The 25519-nt window shown below is 29.6% G+C and overlaps 2 protein-coding genes across 2 annotated transcripts; both read left to right on the top strand.

The window, feature by feature from the left end:
- The first annotated feature begins 272 nt into the window (after positions 1-272).
- LOC129988451 (60S ribosomal protein L5-like) lies at positions 273-8166 on the top strand. Its single transcript, XM_056096682.1, has 8 exons — positions 273-411; positions 862-931; positions 1469-1584; positions 1670-1804; positions 4493-4695; positions 7090-7267; positions 7351-7439; positions 8023-8166. The coding sequence occupies exons 1-8, from the start codon at positions 409-411 to the stop codon at positions 8120-8122; spliced, it is 894 nt and encodes a 297-aa protein (XP_055952657.1). The 5' UTR covers positions 273-408; the 3' UTR covers positions 8123-8166.
- A 14552-nt stretch (positions 8167-22718) lies between these two features.
- On the top strand, positions 22719-23740 carry LOC129988624 (protein lethal(2)essential for life-like). The gene has a single exon (XM_056096890.1). It carries the CDS (start codon positions 22967-22969, stop codon positions 23474-23476), a length of 510 nt encoding a protein of 169 aa, XP_055952865.1. The 5' UTR covers positions 22719-22966; the 3' UTR covers positions 23477-23740.
- The last annotated feature ends 1779 nt before the right edge of the window (positions 23741-25519 follow it).

Raw genomic sequence — 25519 nt, 5'->3', positions numbered from 1 at the left:
CCGATATCTAATAAGGATATTTTTAAGTTTATATTTCTGATCTTCAAAATGAAAGTTAAGGAAAAACAGTCAATAAGAACAATACAATTTTAATATTTGCAAGAATTTTACGTTAAAAGCATCAGCAAAAAAAATTTATTGGAAAAAATTATTAGAAAATTTCTTGGTATTCTTATAAAGATAGGAGTTTGCCGAAAATATGAATGTTCGCCAAATTGAATAAAGAACGTCATCAAGGCATTTCACAAGATATTTTTTGGCAACGAAAAAAAATTTGGCAACATGTGGTAGAACACAGATCTGATGTGATCTGATGAAATACGGTGATTGGAAAAGACTTGTGTATGTAGTTGCAAAATTAGCGCCCCAAAGCCGAAGCTATCTTGGTATTAAAATTAATTAAATAAAATGGTAAGTACGGAAAATTTACGTGATTTCTGTTAATCAGAAGTTCAAGCTTTAATTTTAATGATGTAATTAATTTCATTATGTAAAATGTTGCTGGATGGATTATGATTGTAAATTTCCCTCGATAACCATGTGGCAGCTAAGATTTTCTTTATGCATTTATTTGGTTACTTATAATTTAAAGTCTTTAATTTCTTTCAAAATAAACTGCAATAAAAATTATCCGTGTAACAGATAGTATAGATTTTGTTTGCATCTATAATTTGATTGTAGCAATGCCGACGTGGATAAGTATGATGATAGACTCAAGTGTCAGAAATTTAAATCCTGTTCAGATAAACTGAGAATATGTATAATAATTTGTCATATATTATTTAAATTATTTCACTTTAATTTGGCATTTGTCGTCTTTGCTCGCTGTCGAATTTGATGTTGACGTTTTCTTTGTTTCAGGGATTCGTGAAAGTCGTTAAAAATAAATCCTATTTCAAGAGGTTTCAAGTTAAATTCAGAAGGCGACGTGGTAAGTTATTGACAAATATATTAGAATTCCAATAATTTTTCTCAATAATATGTATTGAACTTAACTATGAAAAGTTAGCAAGTTAAATCTATTGACCTGAGACCTGGATAATATTGAATATTTGACTATTGACTTAAATGTTTTTTATCAATTTCTGAGGATTTTTTATTCAAAATTTAATGTGGCTATAATGCTGTTAACTGGCCTGAGATATCAGGATTAATTAACTGGCCTGAGATATCAGGATTAATTAACTGGCCTGAGATATCAGGACTAAAGGATTAATTAAGTTTGAAAAGTGCTACATATTCAATTAATTAATTGTTGATACTTAAGTGTTAACCACATGCCATTGATGAATATTTGTTTAAAACTTATTAGTATGCATTTTTTCTAAATGATAACTCTGTCAGATGGTTAATAATTATGTATTGAATTGTTTGCCAGTTATTAAACCACTTGGCCTAGTTAATTTTTGGAATGTTTGGCACAAATTTGAAAGAACGTATCTGTTAATATATATATTTTTATTTGCAGAAGGAAGAACTGATTACTATGCCAGAGTTCGACTTGTTGTTCAAGACAAAAATAAGTATAACACTCCCAAATACCGAATGATAGTTCGTTTTACGAACAAAGACATTATTTGTCAGGTGTGTTTTGTTTACGTTGTTTAAATGGGGGGTGTGAGGTTTTTTAATCCTTTAGCAATCCTTGATATACAAATGTTTTTTGCAGATAGCGTATGCCAGAATCGAAGGTGATGTCATTGTGTGTGCTGCCTATGCACATGAATTGCCTCGTTATGGCATCAAGGTCGGGTTGACTAATTATGCAGCTGCATATTGTACTGGATTATTACTTGCTAGAAGAGTAAGTTCTATATATATATTAATATAAATTATGACACGGTGCACGTTATTAAAGCTTTCACTGTGAGGCATTTAAATCTTTGATTATGTGGGTAACAGAAAGAAGAAAAAGACTTCATTTTTAAAATTAAACAATAGTTTTCTGTTTGTAACGTATTTCATGCATAAAATATAGTGTGAAACCTCGGTTGTTTCACTGCCATTTATCAAAACATTTTAGCAGAGATGCATACTGATGAAATTTTTTAAAAATTGTAAAGAATATAATATAACTTGGTAATATATTCTATATATGCAAATTTCTTGTTGCATTTTGTATTTTTTTTACTGTTAAAAGCATCTTAGTATTTATTGTTTCAATACATTAATTATTGGAAGATGGTAAAATATAAAAACAGTTCACCATAATAGATATTTTTAAAGGAATGGATTCAGATTCTTATTTCTTCAACTGTTGAGATAATGTTAGGATGTGCAAGAGATCAGCTAAACTGAGATTTTGATGAATCTTTTTTTAATCTATAAGGTTCAGTTTCTTATTTTGTATGTTTTATTTCTAACCCCTTTGAAGAATTTTGTATTCATTCTAAGGGTAGGAAGTACTACTTTCTCCAGATACTAAAAATATAGATAAAACAGGGTACATAGCATCATGAAAAGTGCTTAATTTTCTCGAGAATTTCGAAGTAAACTTTTTAGGGCTGCCTATGCCAATGAAGCTAATGTTTAATGGTTTTAACCACTCCATCTATATGCATTGCTTATTGAAATATTATGAAGGTTATCCTGAAGGGGCAGTACAAAATAGTACTATGTCATGTTTCTTATTCAAAAAAAATGTTCAAACTTTGCTGGAATTCCTATTTTGTGGGTAGGAAGAATTTGTTTTAGTTATCGAAAATAAATACATATATTTTATTAAGAAATAAATATGCAAATTGGTCCAACGAGTGACAGTAAATATTCTGCAATATAAGTTGATGTGCCATAAAGATAATATCAAACATAATTTAAACTGAAAAAATGAAGCCTCTATTGTGGCTCATTAATATCTTATTATAACAGTATCTTGAGCAAACTATTAAGAGAGGATTTTACTGTATTATATTGAATTGTAATTTTAGAAGAAAATTTTTATGTGTTGGTCCAATCCCGACAAATTTTAGCTTTTATATATTTAAAAGTAGATTCTTTAAGGCTCAAATTTTTATCATTTTCCTTAACAATTTTGAGTTTTTTCTTTAATTCTTATGTTCATTTTGTATAGTATACCATACATACAACTTTATAAAAATATACTACCTCTATAAAATTTTTAAATTAATAATAATTACTAAAGAAAAATTAATAATAAAATAATTTTTGCTTTTCTTCAAAAAAGCAATCTTGCCACAATAAGGGTTAAGAGTCTTTGTCTCCTCTCATTGAAATCTTCCCTTATATACAGACTTGTCCTGTTAGAGAGAGTAACATGCAGCACAAACTGCTGAAGTTACGAAAATGAAATTTGATAAAGTTGCTTCTTGGCTATTGGGTATACTAAGAATGGATTTTCCAAAATGTTAATTATTTTAATTAAAAATATAAAATAGAATATTAACGTGCTTCCGCCATAACATCAAAGCTTATTAACACTGTATTTTACACTGTTTTAAATGCTTAAAAATATTTAGTACAGTGTAATATACTTAATACAGTAAATTTTCAGTAATACTAATTTTATTAAAATGCTTTTTTTATTAGTAATTTTTAGAAATTTAATTTTAACACAATTTCTAATAATGATTATTGCAATGTAATTTTAAACTGTAACATTGAGTCGCATTAAACATCACTTTGTGGCAAAGAAAATACTTTAATTTAAAATTGAAAACTTTAAAGCAATTCACTGAATAAGATTCTTCACTTGTTGAGTGTTAAGTTTTATGACATTGGTGTATATATAATTTTTAACTACAGAGCTGACATCTTTTAACTTAGTGAATTTCTTTCCATTAATTATTAAAAGAAATTGTGAAATCATTCATTTCTCTTTAAAATATATGATTACTCTTTTTCTGTAATTTTAAAGGTAAAGTAAGAAAATTTTATGTGGCTGCAAATAACTTTATATTGCCTTGACATTACTAAATATTGCAAAATAGAATAGGAGGCAATTTATCCTTTCAGTCCCAGCGAAGTCGGATTTTATTTCCTGTAGAATGTATAAAAATCAAATACAATATTTTTGCCACCATAAGCGTTTATGTCAATATTGATGTTTTCAAAAGTGTTGTAACCTTCAAAATTAATAATTTGTTAATTTTAAGAATGTTTATAAAGATTCAAATTTTTTTATTAATGGCAAAAAAATTTTTATCAAAAATAAAAATTAGTTTTTTGCAGTGTTGCAAGAAAAAGCTTAAATTTTAAAAAAAAAGCATTTTTATGAATAAAAATAATGTGTTATACAATAGAAAACATCCTATGTTAGAAAAAAGATTTACATGTGCATAAATGTAAAAAAGGGATTGGGGGGGGGTAAGGTGTTAAATTCTTGCAGCCATTTGCACCAATTTTTGTGTGGTGTAAGGATATAAATATTTCATTGACGATTTAAAATTGTTAAATATTTGCTAATCCAAGAAAATCTTCATATTTACATGTAGAGATCTGCTTTAGTCTAAATATAGTTATTTTCCTTTTCTAGTTATTGAGAGGTTTCAAAATGGATAGCATCTATGAAGGTGTTGTAGAACCTAATGGTGAAGATTTTACTGTTGAAGATATTGAAGGCCAACCAGGTGCATTCCGTTGCTACCTGGATGTTGGTCTTGCCCGAACTACTACTGGCGCAAGAGTTTTTGGAGCAATGAAAGGTGCAGTTGATGGTGGACTTGACATTCCACACAGGTAATTTGTTTATGAAATTTTTGGTACACACAAATAATGGTACACACTCTATTGTCTAATCAATGTACATACACAAGTTTTAGGATTTGTGTATGTACATTGATTAGACAATAGAGTGTGTACCATTATTGAAAGTGTTTATAAACTACTTATTTTGCATGGTCCTTGTATAAGGGTGTTACTTTTTTTATTCAGGTGCTTATATTTTTCTTCTAATGAAAAAAAAAATCTTTTCACCACACTGCTTGGTCTATAGGATTATATGCTGTATTTTCTTTCTGATATGTCATCTTTAAATATTTAAAGGATTATACAAGTCCAGAGTTAGGTAATGGAAAAAACTTGGTTTAAAGACTGATAAATTGAGGGATATTACTTCTTTTGCCTCCTTTATTATATAAGGGGGGATGAAAGCTCTTTTAGAAATTTTGTTTTATATAGTAACTTGGCTTATCTTTGGTTTTCTGAATGTGATTACCTGTGTTTAGATCATTTGTTATATTTTAACATTGTTTAGTGACTTTTCTTTAGTAAATTATTTAAGCATTTTTATTTCACTTTTCAAAAGTTCAGAGCTTCTTAACGCTTTGTCAAAAAGGAGGATTTTATTTGCTGTGTTTTTTAAGTGAATGTACTGAATGATTCAATGCTTCCAAAAATAAAATTTAAGCAAAATGTTTGTAGTGCACAAAAATTACTTGTAGGTCATTCATTACTCATTGTCAAAAAAATACTAAAAATAAATGTCTATAAAATTTTTTTACTTTTTTATATAAAATCCTATTGAAAGAGAAAGAATTTGTAATTGCCAAAATTTGAACCCCGGATTTCTTCCATGTCCACAATTCAAACTTCGGAATTTTGTCTATTTGTAAACATTACTTGAAAAAATACTAAGTTTGCAGATTTCTATCAAATTTTAAATTTCCATGTTTATTTTTTTGTCCAAGTACAAGCAAACAAGACGACTACATAACACAAATAAGTATTTATTGAAAGAGAATTTGGATTTAAACATTGAAGTGGGAATTTTGAATGAAAAATGTTTCACATGTAGTCTATAACTATATAAAGGGGTCTGACAGAAGTAATTCAGTAAACTTTGAGATGGTTGGCAATGTCAACCCATTCTGAATATATCACCCACTTTGGGGGAAAACAAAGTAGTTTAAGTGATATAAAGAAAGTTAGATTCTGAATTCAAAAAAAAGCAAATACTGAAATTTGATATAAAGCTAATGTGCTTGCTTGTTCAATCAGCCAGAATCTTTTCATTACTAATAAAATTAATTGGTTGGGGAAAATTATTAATGAAAAAAATTGAAAGAGTAACAATATTTACATATTTAATATAGTTGTGTTTTTTTTATTTGTGTGCATATATTAACTTTTTTAAAGGAATTGGAATATTAACCTAGCAATGTGGTGAAGTAACAATATAACCTTACTCTCCTCCCTTATACTATTACCTTAAGTATAATTAAATAATTTAAGATATGTGATGAAAGCATTTTAATTAAGCATTTTTCATAAAACTTGCATTAAAAAAAATGTTTTGAATAACTTAGTTTCAATGTTGATAAAGAAATAACAAATGATTCCTGGTAGTAGTTTTATATCTGTACGAAATTGGACACTTACTTTGTTAAGTGTTCATTTTTAAGATAACATTAGTCCTTTTACCCTGTAAACCAGTTGCATTTTGTAAGATATGCATTATATTGGGTTTCATAAGTTATTACAGTATAGATATGTGATATATAGATACCAATAAAATACGTTTAATGCATAGGTGTCCCCTCATCTTTATTTGTATAAATTTTGCTGGATACAAGTTTAAAAATTCATCTAGAACTGCAGTTGTGAATTCTAATGGAAAGTGCACATGCAGAAATACAAATTCTGCATATTCAATTCCTTTTTGAGGACAGTTTAAAATTTTGTTTTAATAAGCAGAATTTGCTGTATCTAAAAAATTAAATATTGTGGACTTGGCAGCTTTGTATGGAAATCTATCTACCAAAGTTAAGGATAGTTTTTATCTTTTAAAATAAAAAAAAGGAATGCGTATGAAAAATTTTATGAGAAGCATACAGGATTGTAAAAAGCATTGCTGAATATCACTGAACAGAATAACAGGCATAATCTGTTAGTAACAGTGTAGTTAAAGGCTTGTTTTAAAGAAGTAATTAGAATTGTGGTTAATGCCTACTTCAATCAAATATTCTGTTTTCTTAGGATTTTCTTGTTATAGTTATTTGGTAATCAATAGAGATCTTAAAGAATGTTGTACAGCTACTTAGTTACATATTTTGATTCATAAATAGTTAATGCGTTGGATCTACTTTTACAGTATTAAAATAAAATTAAGTTTGGATTTGTTTGCTTTTTTAGTAACAAACGATTCCCTGGATATGATGCTGAAAGTAAAGAATTTAATGCTGAAGTTCACCGCAAGCACATTTTTGGACAGCACGTTTCTGAATACATGAGAATGCTTATGGAGGAAGATGAGGATGCCTACAAAAAGCAGTTTTCCCAATACATTAAATTGGGCATCACTCCTGATGATGTAAGTATAAATATTAAGGGAGGTATGAAAAATCTATTTGAAAATCATTTAATACTTATTCATTTCAATCTTCATTATTTTAGATGGAGGAAATGTATAAAAAGGCTCATGCTGCCATCAGAGCCAACCCAGAACACAAGCCTCCTCCTGAAAAGAAGGTCGTCAAGAAACGGTATGTGTCCCATTTATAAATATATATGTATATTCTTTCAAAATATATTGACTGTTATATTTGACAAGTTATTTTATCTGTAAAGTCATTGATGAATTATTAATGAAATTTATGTAATTATGAAAATTCTTAACAAAATCATTTTATACTGTAACTTTATGTCTGGGCTTATGTTATACAGATTGAAGTTATTTGTGTTGTGTAAGACATGCTGATGTTTATATTTCAATCTGTCTACCATAGTGGATGGCACCTTTGTCATCTCACAATTATAATAGAGCAGATGCTATTTAACTAAATAGGTGTGGACCATGAAAAGGTCATATAACAGTCAACATGTTAAAATCATTCTGTGTGGTTTTAAAAGTTTTTCGCAGTTTGATTTTGTATTGTAAAAATGTGCATTTTAAGAATTAAGAATATATATGTACTTACCCTTATTAGTTATAATTTTTAAAAAAATGTTTTTCTTGCTAATAATTTTATATTAAATGCATGCACTTTTTGTACCATGTTAAAAGTTATACTTTTACTGCATGTGCATTTTAAGTAGAAAAATGCTAACTTTATTCCTTTTTTGCAGATGGAACCGTGCCAAGATGAACCTTAAGGAAAGGAGAAACCGCATTAAACAGAAAAAAGAAGCAGTTATCAAAAAACTTGATGCAGAAAAGGCGGAATAGTTTTTGTACTTTGAAAGGGAAAAAAATAAATATAAATAAATGGACTTTTTTGTTTTAATGGTTGAAATGAATACACTACTTTGCAGATCAGCCACTGTCGTTTTAAAACCGATTTCTTAACTTATCTACTTTGTAGAAATGTCTGGATTTTTGTTAGTAGAAATGTATTGAAATTATTAGATATTTATATCTATTAAGACACTTTTCAAAAATTTATAACCTTATAATATGCTGTTTATAGATAAATGTGAATCTTTATAATGTCTATATATTTGGTTTATCCAGATCAGATCTTCCATTTTTTTATATAAATGTTTATAATAGTTCATTTTACACCAACAGCAAAAAATTTGAACTAAAAGCAATATTTCTGATAGAATTCTCTGAGGTGTGTTTTTGTGTAAAATAATGTTGGGGTTTCTTGCTTCTAAAATTAATACATCTATGAGATGTTACAATACATATGTCAACAGATGCTAAATTAACTCTAAAAAAGGAACTGTTACTGTGTGGTTGTGTTATGTATTTACTATTAGGATAGTTAATTGGTGCTTAAAATGAAAAAATTTCCTTATTGTAATAAACCCCGGAATTCAGAAACCATGAAATGAATAAGCTACTTGGTTGATTGCCAAATTTAAGTTGTTGATGGTTTTTTTAGTGTTTGAATTTATTTTTATCCCTTGAGGACAATTTTTGTGTGGTATTACAAAGTAATGTTGCAAGTGAAGCATCAGAATCTTTTACATGAAAATAATTGTTATTTTTAAAGCTTATTTTTGAAAGTGAATTGCATGTACTCTGTAAGGATCTTTTATGAAGCAGTATTTACATTTCATGAATCCAAATATAAATAAATCCAACTATATATACACTCACAAGTACTGTTCGTCAACGGATTCTGAGACGACCACATTTCGACGATTCCATCTCATTAAGGGGCGAGACGTGGAACAATGAGCACATTTCCGGTATTCACCTTTGGCCTTGGATTTTCCGCATTAAATAGTTCAAATTTTTTTTTTTTCACGCATATGTTAGTGTTGTGTCGTTTCTGACCATTTTTTATTTTAAAATTTCATATTTATATGGTTTGTTCAAATGGCAAAAGAGCTTTCAGGAGTGGTATGAAGAAAATTTTAGTAATTATTTCATGTTATATATTTAAAAATAACATTCTCAAATAGAAAAATCATTAATGATTTTTAATATCAAAATATGTATTTTAACGATATTTTTAAAAGGCTCCCTATTTATAGCAATTCCTTAAATGAAAATAAATGTTTTAGATAGAATAAACTCTGGATTATCCATTGTTGTTAATCTTAAAATCTTATCAAAAAATGCGATAACTTATAAAAAAACATTTTGATATGAAAAACATTATTTTGTGAAAATGTAATTTACCAAATTTTTCATTTATTCTTCATAATTTAATGTTTATGTCCCTTACATTAACCCATTAAACGCTGGTGTTGTGTTGTCGCAACGGTCAATATAAATAAATATTAAAAAACGATTAAATAAATTACATTTTTATTTTAAAGAATAACAAATCAGTGAAAAAATTGACTTAAATTATTTTACACCTAATAATCGATGTTTTACTTTAAGTATTTTTTTTTTTTTCCAAATTTTCAAGCTTTTTTTTTTTATAAAAATTAAAAACAAATTGGGGTTGGGTTGTGAAATACGGGAGTGGGGATCTTGCGCTCAATAATGACAAAGTACCTTCGCGCTTTGTTAAATACATTAGCCAAGATTACTTTGTCAGTACATTCCACAAAGCAGGCGTTCCTGTGTGGGGGAGGGGGGAAAAGTAAAAACAGGTGTTGCGTTCGCGCAACGTCAGGTAGACTGTTACTCTTGAAAGATTTCATTTCAGTACTGTGCGTCTAATTGGTAGCAACTTTTTTATCCTCTGGGGTTTAAAATGCGTAGAACAAGATATCTTACGTTAGAAGAAGCTTTGGAAAAAAATTTCGAACAAAATTCCTATGACGAAGATGCAGATGAGACCGTTATTATTGTCGTACCTCCAGAAACAGCAGATGCTAGTGATGAAGAAGGTAATGAAAATATTTTAAATAACGATAATGAAGTTTTACTTAGAGATACTGCAGGGGAAGTTGAAGTTCATGTTAAGAAGAAGTTAGAATAGATCCTCTCAAAAGTTTTGCTAAAAAAAGGAATAATTACGATGGACAAGAAAGGAACCAATTGATAGTCCTCAACCAAAAAAATGAAGAAAAAGCTTCAATTGATCATAAACACATCATAGAAGATAAAACTAGTGCAGATATTTTCAATCTTTGATTTGGATGTTTTGTCACTTCTTGTGGAACAGACCAATTTATATACTCATCGGAAAAATCGCCCAGATGTTACAGTGACCGAAGCCTATATAAGAAGATTCATAGGGATACTTCTTAGTGGATACTATTCTTTGCCTCAAGAAGAAATGTATTGGTCGTTTGATAAAGACATTTCTGCTCCTGTAGTTCGAGAAGCAATGTCGCGGCTACAATACAGAAATATAAAACAGAATTTGCACTTGGCAGATAATACTGCAATTGATATCAACGATAAATTGTATAAAGTAAGACCGTATTTATTAAATACAAAATTTCAATAAATTGGTGTTTTTTCCCATGATTTGTGTATAGATAAACAGATGATTCCGTACAGAGGTAACCATTCTGCAAAAATGTTATTAAAAGGAAAACCTGTAAGGTTTGGTTATAAATCCTGGACTTTAGCTTCTTCAGGTTACTATGTGTTCAAATTTGACATTTATATAGGTAAATCGGTTGGATCCAACTCATCATAATACGGAGAATTTGGCCTTGGTGGGAGCGTAGTTTTAAATTTGCTCAATTTGATTGAAACTCCCATAAATCATACCATCTACTTTGACAATTTCTTTACCTCGTTTGCTCTACTCTCCAAGCTAATTTCTAATTTTAATGCCACGGGAACTATTAGAGAAAATCGCCTCGATAAATGTCCGCTAGAAGACGTAAAGAGCATTAAAAAAAAAAAGGAAAGGGGTTATTATGATTTTCAATTTGAAGAAAACAAAGATACTTGTTGTTCGGTGGAACGACAACTCTGTTGTGACAATAGGGTCAACGTTTGGAAAAATTGAACCACTAAAAAATGTTTCTCGATACTCTAAAAATCAAAAGAAGGAAATATTTGTAGCCCAACCTCACTGCATTGAGCGATTCAATCAGAAAATGGGTGATGTAGATTTGTGTGACAATTTTGTTTCCAATTACAGAATTAAGGTCCGTGGCAAAAAATGGTGGTGACCGATATTTTCAAATTTCATCGATGTTGCACTAACAAATGCTTGGAGAATATCAAGATTTTCTGAAGAAGGAAGTAAAAAGTCATTGTTGGATTTTAGACGAGAGGTTGTGATTCATCTGTTACAGACGCCCTTCGATAGTGAGATAAAAAAGAAAAGATCAGCTACAGGACGTCCGAGCAAATTCAGCCTTATAAAACCAATATCAGAAGGAAATTTTATTGTTAAGTCTACAGACAGTAGAAAACTACGTTGCAAGTAATGCCACAACCAAACTATTTATTGCTGCAATGTTTGTGAAGTTGCTTTACACCACAATTGTAGTGAAGCATATCATACTTGAAATTTATATCACCTTATTCTTACATAATAAGCTTGTCAACTACATTTATTTGTTAGCTTTTAATAAATTAAAATTTTCAAAGAAGTGTTTTGACTATTTTACACCTTTAATAAGCTCACAAAAATTTCTAGTTTTTAAGACGGGAAGAAAATGCGGTATAATACTCGGTGATAACGATCAACACATCGATACTTCTTTTCCGCTGACGTTGCGCCAACGCAACACCCTATATTTTTAAAGTAAGTGCAATTTCCTTGTTTTTACATTAAATTACTATTATAAGTGATCAAAATAATAACTTGTATTGTTTGCATCGAAAACAAATAATGATTCTGAGTTTTGGCGCTTAATGGGTTAAAAAAAAATTGCTCTGAAATATTTTACTGTGCATTAGTACCTTTTTCCTTCTGTATTACTAATTATTTGTAACGTTTACTTCTCATAAAACTACGAATCTCCATTGTTAAATATAAACATCTCCTTTCGTCTTACCTTTCACCCGTATTTTTACGAATTAAACCCATCCTAAAGGCCTTATCACACGGGCAAATACCGTCTACACTTTCGTGGACAGTTTTCTGTTTATACCCGCAGGCAACCGTTTAAGCAGGATTTCCGTCATCGTGGACTGTTTCCAACCGGCTTGAAAGTGTTGGCGATAGTGACGGAAAAATTGTTTGCAAACGAAATTCAACCAATCGTTCATGGCTTTGGTAGTGACGTAGTTGCCAAGAATGGCGCGATGGACGCCAATATGAAATTAATTTGTAAACACATTTCCGAATCACTCCTTAAAAGACGGTAAAAAATGGATTTTGATCGACTTTATTCATGAAAAGCCGGCTATTTGGAATCCACTGAATATTCATTATTAAAGAAAAATGTTACACTAAGAAATTCGTACAATAATCATCAGATGAAGAGATATTGACACCCGTAGATAGTCATCAAAACCAAGAAAATTTATTTTCAGAATTTAAAAAAAAAATTATTAATGTTTATGTCAACTGTCTTCTTTTTGTGAACAGTATTTAATCTGATTAAATCTTAATTTATTTTTTTTTAAATAAAGATAGAATTTTTGAATTTCTAAAATATGTCATTAACATCTTTCATACAGTTAAAAAATTATTTAATTCCTATGCTGTTGGGAAAGTTAATACGGATGAATTCATATTCTTACCACTGAAATATTGTTCAGCACATTATATAGTAAATTTAAGGGAATTGCAGAATATCAATGATTCATTTATTGTTTAATGTTTTAATTAATAAATAATAGTGATGTTTTTATTTTAAAAATCAATTGCACATCCAACTCACAAAATCGCTTTTTTAGCATATTTCTGTGTTAACCCTTAACTGGAGAGGTGAAATTTTAGGACTTAACTGAGGAGGTGCGGTCTAAGAGACCACATTTCATTTACACTCAAATTAAATTTTCTATTGAATGTATTAGTACGAAAAACTGCCAATATATTTTGCAGATATTTTTCTTGATATATAGATATGTTTTAGAAATTTTTCAAAATATATTATCATTGAAAAAGGTAAATGCGTTGGAAGATACGTTTTCCTCTCAAATTACATGTTACAATAAATAATATTCTTGAAAAAACATTTTACTTTTTAAATCATATTTATTTTTATAGTATATGAAGGTATATGGAAGACAATATAATGTAAAATTCAACAATTATATGAAAAATAAAAAAATTGACAATGGGTAAAATTGGCCCTTTTTTTATCGGCTTGTGTGACTTTCATAGCACGGTTTTCTAGGGCATTTTAAACATACAGGTTAAGGATTGGATTGTGGGATTTAAGGGCGCAAGAGCCATAGATGACTATACTGCGCCAGACATATGGTTATAATAGAAAAAGCGTGTCTTTATGTAAAATCAGAAACCGATTAAAAATTACTAGGCAGTATCTCTTAAAATTAGCAACGAGAATAAAAAATGGTAACAAAGCATTAAATAAGATGATATAAACTAATTTCTTTTAAAAATTTAAAAAGATTTTTGTGGGGATGTTCCCCCACAAGCATTTGCATGTCCACTGTTGAATCATTAAAAAATCGTAAACGATGATGATTAAAAACAGGGTATTCAATTAAAAGGTGAAGAACCGTTAAAATCGTTAGGCATCTGGAGCAAAAAGGAGCTCGATCGTCTAATAAAAGATGTTTGTGGGTTAAACGAGTGTGACCAATGCGGAGTCTAGTCAATTTGACTTCGAACTCACGCATTGGAAGAGCAGCCCATAATGTAATTATAGGTATAATAAAATATAATTTGTTACTGTTTTGTTGATTCCACGATTCCTGCCATATTGCATTAATACGACGCTTAAACGATTTCTTCGCATCATAAATGGGTACCTCACGCTGCATCAACAAAGATGCTGTTTTCGCAGCGTTGTTCGCCTGAACATTTCCTGTTATCCCAACATGACTCGGAACCCAGCAGAATAAAATTTCGTAGTCCCTGTTTTCCAGAGTTCTTCAGAGGTGCAGAATTTCCAGAACGATAGGATGAATTTGATTATGAAAATTGGAGAGTGTTTTCAAAGAACTCATGCTGTCGGTATAAATACAAAATTTGCGCTCATTAGAGAGAGAAATTGTTTGTAGCGCATGGAAAATTGCCATTAATTCAGCAGATAATACTGGAAAAGAGGTATGCAAACGATAACTTATTCTTTCTGTATCAAAAATGATACCACACCCAACATGTCCGTCCGACTTGGAACCATCTGTGAAAATAGACATATGGGTCGAATACTGACAGCGATAAGACATAAAAAGGTTTTGAAAAATCACAGGGGCCGTTGTCGGTTTCTCAAATCCATAAAAAGGATTTAAAAAGGAAAACCGAGGTAAATCCCAAGGAGGAAATGCAAATAAATCAAATGTATGAATACTCACATCATGTAGTTCCGAATCCTCGAGGAGTGATTTAACTCTCTCACAAAAGGGAAGAATGTGAGAGGGTCGAGCCATATATAATCGTCGAAGGCGAACAGGAAGCATAAAAGAGTGTAAAGGGTGTTTCGTTATTGATAAAGCACGGAAGTAATATTGTACAGACATTTTTTGGCGCAGTAAATTTAAAGGAAGATGGTGACAGACAACATAAAGACTCTCCACTGGTGAAGTTCGAAATGCTCCCGAACAAATTCTTGGTGTAGAGTGGTGTATGGTATCCAATCTGCGTAAACATACAGGTTAAAAACTAGTATAAAAATCAACCTATAAATTCTGTATATATATCTCTAGGTATATTAATATATTTTATAAATTTTTCAAAATACATTATCACTAGAAAAATTAATTATGTATGAACATACATATCAGAATCAGTTGAATGCGAACTTTCATCGAAACACTCTTCTGCACAAATATTCTTATCACTAAAATCACTTTCTGATTCATTTAACCCTCTCGATTCCAGCGGGGCGGTTTGAGAATTTACCCTATAATATCCACGTGGGTCGGTTTGGGGCGGCTGTTAGCTGTTTTAGGGGAGATGGGTATTAAAAGAGGCTCCTCTACTGAACCTCCAGGAGGTCCTCGTTATCTTCGACAATCGCGGCTTTTTCACAGTAGTTTCCCCTGTGCCTTAGGGCGGTAGGCGTTGAGGAGGGATTCAGTAAATAGGTTGTTGGCGTACATTTTGTATTTTGAAAAAGTTTTAGTTTCCATATTCACGTGTTGTTAGCTCAAAATTGGAAAGATTTTATGGCCATTTATAAAAGAAATTTTCCACTGAAGTTCTCTGGTAACGATGAATGATATATAAGGATACCGACACGTTGTTTATTTTTAGGAAAAGCATCAGAAGCCCTTTTCAGTAGTAAGACTATTGTAATGATATAAAGACAAACCATTGCATTGACACTGCGGCCTATTCACATCGCAGTTTTCTCACAAAATGGGTAGCGACAGTTGTTACTATGGAAGGAAGTCGTTTTACACTCCAAGCATCTTATTCTTTCATCAAAGGACTGTCGGAAATTCTGAGGCCGTGTACAAACTGCCGCTTTTAAAATAGAATTTAAAAAAAAAAAAAAAGATTGGGAGTATTCTTTATCGCCCTCTTTAAAGAGCGAGATAAGTTATATAAATATTGAGTTCCTTTTTAGAATGCCATTCTGAAAATTTCTCTTCAGTTGTGAATTGCTACTCTTTATTTCATGTACTGTGAATCGGATGTTCGGATTATCAGAGTATTTTTTCTATTGAAACGCTTATTATTTCTTCATTATGAGTAAAAGAAATCGTGAACACACTGAAGAAGAAATTAAAGCAATTTTACTTGATTCTGATGAAAGTGACAGTGATCTATCAGATGATGGTTGGCCAAAAAATGATACTTTAGCTGATCTCTCGTTTATTCTAAGCAAAGAAGCAGGAGATGAAACTAACGTCGGTCAGATGAACGAGAGAGAGAGAGATGAGGAGTCAAAAAATGTTATATAATGTACATATTATCAAAAATTTGCAAATGATTCCCTCGTGTGTAAATTTGTGGAAATTTAACATGAAGCTTTCGTTCAAAAATTTATCTTGTCTTAACAATACTATAGAAAACTTCACATAACATTTTAAAATCAGAAATTCAGCTTGAAAAATTCAACATGACAGTTCATACTAAAAAAGTAATATTTATGATTAATGTAATTTTAAATGTGTTAAATCTTCATATTTAGTTTATGAAGAATGTAATGTTTTAGTAAAATGTTCAGGCTGAAAACTGAAGGAATGTATTTTCGAAATATATTTCGCTAAGTAATTTTTGCCCCGAATTTTATTTCATAAATGTTTGTATTTCATTATTAAATGAAGTTTCAAAAATATGTTAACTCATCTATCGAAACAATTCGATAGATGAGATATATAAGATTTGACGTAATACATTCCCTTGGTTAGAAAAAAATTTTAATAGTTATATTTTAAAAGATTAGTAAAAATGAGTGGCAAAATAAAGATATCTTTGGAATTTATATTTACCCTACATTCTTTTTCGATTATTTAATGTAAAAGCCAGAATGCGTAAGGTTTTGGGGAAAAAATGTGAAAACTTCTTTAAAAATGTTTCTAAAACTTTTCTCTTAGTATCACTATCGTAAATGCAAAATAATATTTCATATTTAAAAATTCAATAAAGATAATCGTTTATAGTGAAAAAAAAAATGCTAAAGACAATAAAAAAAAATCTTAGCTGAGTGTTGAAAGAACATATTATTTTCGAAACATCTTTCAAAAAGAGCAATAACATTTTTTTATCCAACGATTGTTTTTATTTTGGTATTAAATGAAGATTTAATACATTATCTTGTTTATCACTGAAAAGCATTCACATCTATACTATGTTAAAAAATGAACTAATTGCATTGATATATATATAATGTATGTTTTACATTACTATGCAAAAAAAATTTTACATGGTAATATATGGCATATTATTTAATTTTAGCAACAAAAAAATGTAAAAGCCTATTGAGAATCAAATGAAACATAAAAATGTTTTTGAAATTGCTAGTAAAGCAAGTTTTTATTTAAATGGTTTGTAAGCCTAACATAAAACTTACAAAAAAAAAAAAAAAAACTATTTTCTAAATTATAGAATAAATTTCAAATTTTTTGTAAAAAAAAATACCCCACAAAGATGAGAAAAACACTTCACACTAAAAAATATAAATACATTAGAATAAAACTCTTAAGCTGATGGAAAATGAATCTCGTTGTCGAAAACCGCAAGGCAATTATTCAAGGTAGAGCGTTGACAGTTTTATTACTTCAGAGTGAGGGGTTAAACTGCCCCTCAGCTAGGAAGAGTCCATGTCTTTCAGAGCCACGCTGAAAAAGTCTGGATGTTAAAGGGAGTGCCACTTGAAAAGTGCTTGGATGTTAAAGAGTTAAAAGTGTCTGGAACACAGCTTAATAATAGGATCAGTAAACTAGATGATACTTCGGGGTCCAAGTTTTAGCGCCATCTGCTAAGCCTTGTTTGTCACTGGGACACTAACAGGAGGTGCGGTCTTGGAGACCGCGCTTAAAGAAAAAACTGAATTATTTTAAAAGGCATCCGCTGAATTCGGTTGAAAAAGTGCACGTGTATTGAAGGTCATAAAACAGGAAGCTACATGATCAATGCATTCAGTTGAGCTGAAAATAGAATAGGAGTGACCGAAAATCCATCGCCAGCGGTCTCACAGACCGCACGTCCTCGGTTAAGGGTTAAATTTGATTTTCACAATTTTTTCTATAAAATACCAATACAGACACATTATGCAATTATTAGATTTTTTTTTGTACGTAAACCTGTCATTATTACCGAAAAATTAACAAAATTGATGGAACAGCAATATATCCCAGGATATAATGTACGGAATGTATGAACAGGAATCCCACTAACGAAATGAGTAAACTACAGATATTCACCAAACAGAAAAAGCGAATAAAGAGAGATAAATTAGCCATAAAGTACACCTGTGTTTTAGGTTTACCATACAGCAAATCCCCACGTGACGTCACTACACACATTTTTCCGTGCGCGTTTGTCCACGAAAGTGTAGACGGAATTTGGCCGTGTGATAAGGCCTTTACTTTGTAAATTCTTAATAATAAAAGAAAGGGTTAGTATCCGAATAAAAAAAAGCTAAGTAATACTTAATTTCCTTTAATTAAATGTGAAATTATTTATGAGTTATTTTGAAGCCCAAATTAGAGAAATTGTGCTTGTCCCCCTGTCAGATTTGTCTTGTCCCCCTTTCGGAAAACTTCTACCGCCGCCCCTGCTTCCATCCGGTTTTATAGATGTTGTAATACGAAATTATATCGTTAAATCACATTATTATTAAAACGTCCAGTTCATAAATGTTTCCAAATCAGTATAGAAAAGGAAATGACTTTATGCAGTTGTTTCAATGGTTTGGTTTCGAAGTTCCTGAACATAAAGATTTTGCAGGAGGATTTTTCCCCCTTTTACATAAGATTTAAAAAAAAATCATAAAAGTCAGAACAAAATATAATTTTATATAATATACATAGTATAGTTAAAAAGATGATGCAGAAGTTTTAATGTTTATGTTATGTTCTATATTTAATTTTAAAAAAATATTTAATCTGACATGCCTAAAGATACTTTTTATGAACATACAGTACACTCCCGATTATCCGCGGAATTGGGTGGCGCGGCCGCCGCGGATAACAAAAATCGCGGATATTCCGAAAAAAGCTAAAAACGGGTATAGCAAAAAAGAAAAGTCATTCCAACTTTGAAAAAATCGTTTTATGTACAATAAAACGTAAAATAAACAGCAGGATGTTTAACTAACGCTTAATATTTTAGTATATCACTCAAAACTAACCTAAATTGCATTTTGTTAATGAAAATAGAAAAGTGCTTTGTATTTACGAGAGGCGTCAAGGATACACAGAAAAATTAATACATATGTACTGTTTTAATACTGTAATGTATTATTTAATTGCAAAAGCATAACTGTAAAACTGCACCTTTTTGAAAAAATCAGTCAAAAAAAAAAAAAAAACTTTGTGCGACAGGCGCGGATAATCCGCACCGCGGATAATCGGGAGTCTACTGTATTTTCTGAATACTTATAGCATCTGAAATGCACAGAATACAATTTTTTAATAAAGAAAAATGAATAAAAAGTTCCCGCGATTTTTTTTCAAGAAATAAATGATTGTTTGTGTAATGATGATGTGTTAGCGAAACGTTTATTAAGTTTCCTGAAACAATAATTTAATAATTAAAATTGTAAAAATTACATTTTAAAAAAAAATATTTGTTAAGAAATTTCAATAATTAAACACAATTTATTGAATTTAATTACCTGTGTAATTTCTTTCTGAAAAATAATAAATGTCGCCAAATGGGTAATCGCAAAGACTTGCTACTGGAAATTAATGCTTATATCTCTCAAAATTATTATCACACAAAAATAGTTTTTGCATTATTTAAAAAAAAAACTTTTTAATGAAATTAATTTTATTTTTGTACAATCTTTTTCTTTATTTTTAATAAATTTTAAAATTTTAATTTCATAAATTTTAACAACATTTTTAATGTAATGATGAAATGAAACTCATACTTATGCTCAAAACTTTTGCAGCGCATGTTTTTTGCTTTTGCCAATCATTAACTCAGAAGAAGAATTTTCACTGCCACTTGTACATACAATAATTTGACTTACAAGGGAAGGGAACGAATTGGAAAGTTGATTTCGAAATGAGATAGTACAATGGAGTATACTTTTTGGAATGTTTATTCGTAAAAATATTAAAGCGCAGTAGCCAGTAAACTTCGAGAAAATGGCCCTCAAACGTACTAATAATGTGTCGCCGTTGCCGAGCGCCCGAACTGCATAGTTGGTAAAGCGATGCAATAGCCTTCACGGGAACCAAATTCCGTCAGGCTTGTGCTTATTAATTTTTTTTTATTGGTTTTCTTTCTAGATTATTTCAAATTAATTTAGCAATGTAGAAATAATTTTAATTAATATGTTTTTCATTATTTATGCAAAAATAAACATTTATTTTCCTAATTCTTGGATTATAACTTAACTTTTAGAAGGAAATAATTATATAAATAAAGGCGTATTTTTTTAATATTACCTAAATTAAATTAATAATTTAAATATGATTTTAATTAATATGATATTCATTTTTGTATGGAAAAAATAGGCGTATTTTCTCTGAATACATAAGTTATAACTTATTTTTTAAAAGAAAATAATAATTATGTCATTTCACACGGTTCTTGAATTATAATTTAATTTTTAAGTGCTAAAATAATTACAAATATAATTTTATCGATAAAAATAACTTAAATAGCTATTTTCATCTTAAAATCATTAAAAGTTTTACATTTTTGGATTTTAATAATGATAAATTATTTGTTTTAACTCAACGAAGTTGTATTTATATTGGTAATTAAGGAGAACAGCTGCAATTAATAAAAAATTATCAATATTAATAATCGGAAAGTAAAAGCAGAAAGCAGGTGTTAGGTTAGGAATTCATAAGCAGATGGTTCAAAATTTTTAATGATATGATACGGTATACTTCGTACACTGTCCGATTTTCTAAAGATTAGAAAATAATTTTTGAAGGTAAATGAAATTTGTTTTGCAATCGATTCCTTTGAGATTTATCTTGTGGATAATCATTATTTATCAAAGATATCTAGATATCAAAATATATCTATGTTATTTCCAAGTTTTTACTGTATTTACCATTCTGATTTTTGTATGTAATATAAAATTAATGAAATATTTATATAATGTCAGTAATTAAATTAATTTTTATCATAATTATGAAAATGTGATATCTATTAATTTGCCACTTTGTCAGCTATTCTATCAAAAATAAGGCAAATTATGAGCTGGATAAACGACATTTGAATCAAACAAACGTTAGAAGATTATTTATTGCGATGGTTGCCATGAAACAGATTCAAGTTCTTAGACACAAATTAAGGGTAATTCAAATACACAGAAGTAAAAGAAACTTTTGCAATAGAGCATGGGTCCGAAATTTAAAGAATGACAAGTGAATTAAATAAATAAAATTTCACAAAAAAATATGTGAAATGTGTATCTTTTTGGACTGCAAATCTTTTCAACACTTAAGTTATGTTTAATTTAATCTTTCCAATGTTTCTTCTTTCTGTCTGCTTTCTGTAATACTGTATTAGACATGTAACATTGTTATTTGAACATTTCTTTGTTATGCTATTGTGAATTTGTATTCCACTAATTTTGTGCTGTTCAAGTTATCTAATATGTGTTCTTCCTTTTCTTAATTTAATGACAAAGAGCCTCCTAAGGGGTTTGTTTTGCAGTCTCATATTTAATTGAAAAACGTTTTGCTTCCCTGTGCCTATCTAAACGTTTTTCTGCTAGGTACACTATTGATATTTTGGACGTCATTTCAAGAAAATAAAAAGCCGTGTATGTGAGAGCTCTGACATTATGAAATAAGAAGAACTCTACAAATAACTTCACAATTGGGATGGTGTCATCAAATTTCCATCCAAGATCTTTCGGAGCCGATTTTTCCTGATCTTCATAATTGAGAAAGCGCGATCAGCGAAATAATTCAATTTTAAACTTTAAAAATCACAAAACAGAATATGTGGACAGGTGATTTGGACAAAAATATAATATAGATAGACGTTACAGACCTGTGCATCTTTAAAGAGCGAAGAATACAAGGCATAGGGAAGAGATTTTTTAATCTTTTGCTTTATCAGATTATCTTTCGTTTTGAAATCCCTAATCCTTATGAAATTAGTGACGGAAATGGTGGGAGAAGGATTTAAAGATTTTTTTTTTAAAGTTAATGAAAGAAAAATATTAATTTAATTTTTTATAAATATAATGCTGCTTTCTGTTAAATATTGCAAAATAATTTATGAAGTGTAGCATTAAGGTGGGTTCACACGAGGCTTTTTATTGCGCGCAAACATTGTCTATCTACTGTTGTCCCTCTATTGTCCCCGTGTGAACAGTTGAGACAACGTGTCGGGACAATGGCTAATAGTTGTCCCGACGGGACAACCATTTGCCATTGTCCCGTTGCAGTCACGTGATTTTCCTGAAGTAGGCGTGACCTTCTATTGCCGGCAATAATAAGCCTCGTCTGAACCCACCTTTAAAATACTGTACAAATAAGAAATTTTAAATTGTTAGCAATTTGGGCATATATATTAAATATAAGATGTTTATTAAATAAAATTTGAAATGAATTTGAATTAAAATATAAGCGTGATTTTTTAAACTGATAATTAAAGTAACTTTTGATTCCAGTTTCATTAGGCATTCGGATTAGGGTGCTTCTACGGATGCAATCCTTGAACGAGTGACGAGCTATATTAATTCACAGGCCTTCGGTTTGATCTAGTCGACAGGTGTTACCTAGCAACCGGCAATCGATTTGTTTACTTGTAGTAGTTTCTAGATCGTTCGTCGTCTTTCGCGAAATCTCTGGCGTTTGTAAGCTGGATATAAATAGGGGACGATGCCTGCTGGGTGTTAGTTTCTTATTCAGAGTTGAAGTTGTGAGATTGAATATTTTGTGACTCTTGCTGCTATTGCGTATTATTTACATTCCTTGTCTTTCTGGAGATAATTTGCTTCGAATTCTAATAATTAAACCATGGCTTTGCGAGCAATTGTGCCAACTCTTTTGGGACGTGACTGGTGGAGCACCTGGGACTATCCAGAGCGAATTATGGACCAATGTTTTGGAACGTCTCTGTTAGATGAAGATTTGTTGTCTCCTACTTTATACCGAGGTTTCCTGATCCACCCACGAACACAGAACAGCATCGCTACCTCTGGACAGTCTGAAGTGAAAAACGACGAGAAACAGTTCCAGGTTTCTCTGAATGTGAAGCAGTTCAAACCAGAAGAGATTGAAGTGAAAATCGTCGATAATTACGTTGTCATCCATGGCAAACACGAAGAAAGAAATGAAGAAGACGGTAGCTTCTCCACTCGGGAATTTACCCGGCGTTATATGCTTCCTCAGAATTGCGAAGGCGATACTGTGACATCTACCTTGAGCCCTGATGGAGTTCTATCAATCCTTGCTCCCAAGAAAGCGATAGAGGAACCTCCTAAACAAGAAAGGAAAGTTACTGTCAATGTGGATGAATCCAAGTAAAGTCTTGTTGTACACTCGAACTTTCATTTCCATTGAACTTTTTCTTTTGAACTGTAACTGATGATCAGTGATTAATAGTTAGAACTGAATTCTTTTTTTAAATATGTAGTAATTCTAGTTCTGAACTGTGTTAAATTCTTCAAGTTGAAGTTCTTCCATTGATATGTTCATTCATTTTGTAAATCTCGGCTTTATATTGTATTTGTTATTCATCATTTTTGTATTTCATGATGTAAATTTGTAATAAAGATAGTCTGTATTTAATTGGTCTTTTTTTTTTTTTATTTTCTTATTATTCTAAGTAAATTAGTAAATGACTAATGTTTCAATGATTTGATAATATAGAAAGAAGCTTTTTTAATCTTTTCTGAGGTATTAATAATTGCTTTAGCATTAATTTAAAAAAAAAATATAAGTTTAATTTTTATCTGAATTTATAAAAAACCGTTACAATTTTATATATAGGTCAAGCTTAAGAATATTAATTAGATAATAGTAAAAGTATATATTTGAATAAACTTTAATTTTTAAAAAATAGTGGTATAAAAGAAATGTTTTAATTGTTTTTGTCTATTAATAGTAAGTAAAATTTATTAATTTAAAATATAAAAGCATTATACAGAAATACTTTAGAAATCTTTTGATTAGAAGGGCTTAAATTAGTATCTATTGAAGATTGGATAATTTAAACTTTTATATTAAAAAGCATTCTAATATATAAAGTATATGGGTGTATTAAAATTTTATAAAGTATCGGTAAAAGTGAATTTTAGTGTGCACCCAGCTGCGTCAACAATGCCAAATTGCCAAAGTATCAATTGAAATAAACTGAATTGCCTAATAAAGAAATGAAAATGTAAAAAATATTTTGAAATGAGTCGTATCTGTTTAAGGAAAGCTATGTTATATGTAAAGAAAATCGTATGGTAGTAGAAAGGTATGATAAATTGAAACTTTCTAGTAAGAATTGGGAAAATATTAAGGGAATAAAAAGTTAAATGATTTAAAGTTGTAATATTTTTTGTATAATTCATAAATGAAAGCTCTATCTTAATAATAATGTATTAAGATATTAGCTTTCACCTATGTTAGGAATCTATAAGTATGCTGCTATTATAAAAGTAAAATGAGTATACATCCTGTTAATATCGTGAAAAACTGTCTCGAATACGTAAATGTCAACAAATGATGGATTGAAAGCTAGCAATTCATAAAAGCTTTAAGATAGTCATTTAAAATTGAAATGGAAAAAATCTTCTTTACATGCCATTCTGTATTAATAATTGGAAAGAAGTATTATTGAATTTTTTAACTAATAAAATCTTTAGAAGTATATAAAATCTTGAACAAAAATGTGATAAATTACTTATTTCAGCTATATAATATTATAGGTTTATTCATAATCATTTAATTATATTATCCTTATAATTTTAGGCAAATATTTTTAAATTGGCAAATAACACATTTTATTAATTATAGTACTTATTGTAATAAATTTTTCTTTGATTTATAAAAATTTCTTATTCAACATATTGAAATGTAATCCTCACCATCCTATATAATATATTGTAATATTTTAAAATGAATTATTATTATGAATAAAAATTTTTCTTTTTAACAAGGAAATGAGACAAGAGAATTTTAGTTCTGTTATGAAATAAATTCTGTTTATTTCAGGTTGTTTGATTTTTAATTAAATCAATGAGAAACCAAGTCTTTTTGTCCAATGATTTTTAGTGAATTACTTCTGGATACTTATAATAATGCTGTATAGATTTTCTTTTTTCTTAAATCCTGAAAATGATGGGGATCAAAGCAAAATGGTGCAGAACTTATCAAAAATAGAATTTAATGTATAAAATTTTAATACTAAGAAATACTGGGGAATGATGTGAGTAATTTTTATCTAATGTAATTTATAGCCAAATAAACACTCCTATTTTTTTATTTGTTATATTATAAGAAGAGAACTATATTAATTTCTTTTAAAAATTAAATGAAAGAAAAAATATCTTTAAATATTACAATGCTTACAATCAAATG

Source organism: Argiope bruennichi, chromosome 10 (assembly GCF_947563725.1).
Source record: "Argiope bruennichi chromosome 10, qqArgBrue1.1, whole genome shotgun sequence".
Taxonomy (NCBI): domain Eukaryota; kingdom Metazoa; phylum Arthropoda; class Arachnida; order Araneae; family Araneidae; genus Argiope; species Argiope bruennichi.
Note: the sequence above shows the minus strand (reverse complement) of the source record. Positions and strands in the feature narration are given on the sequence as shown.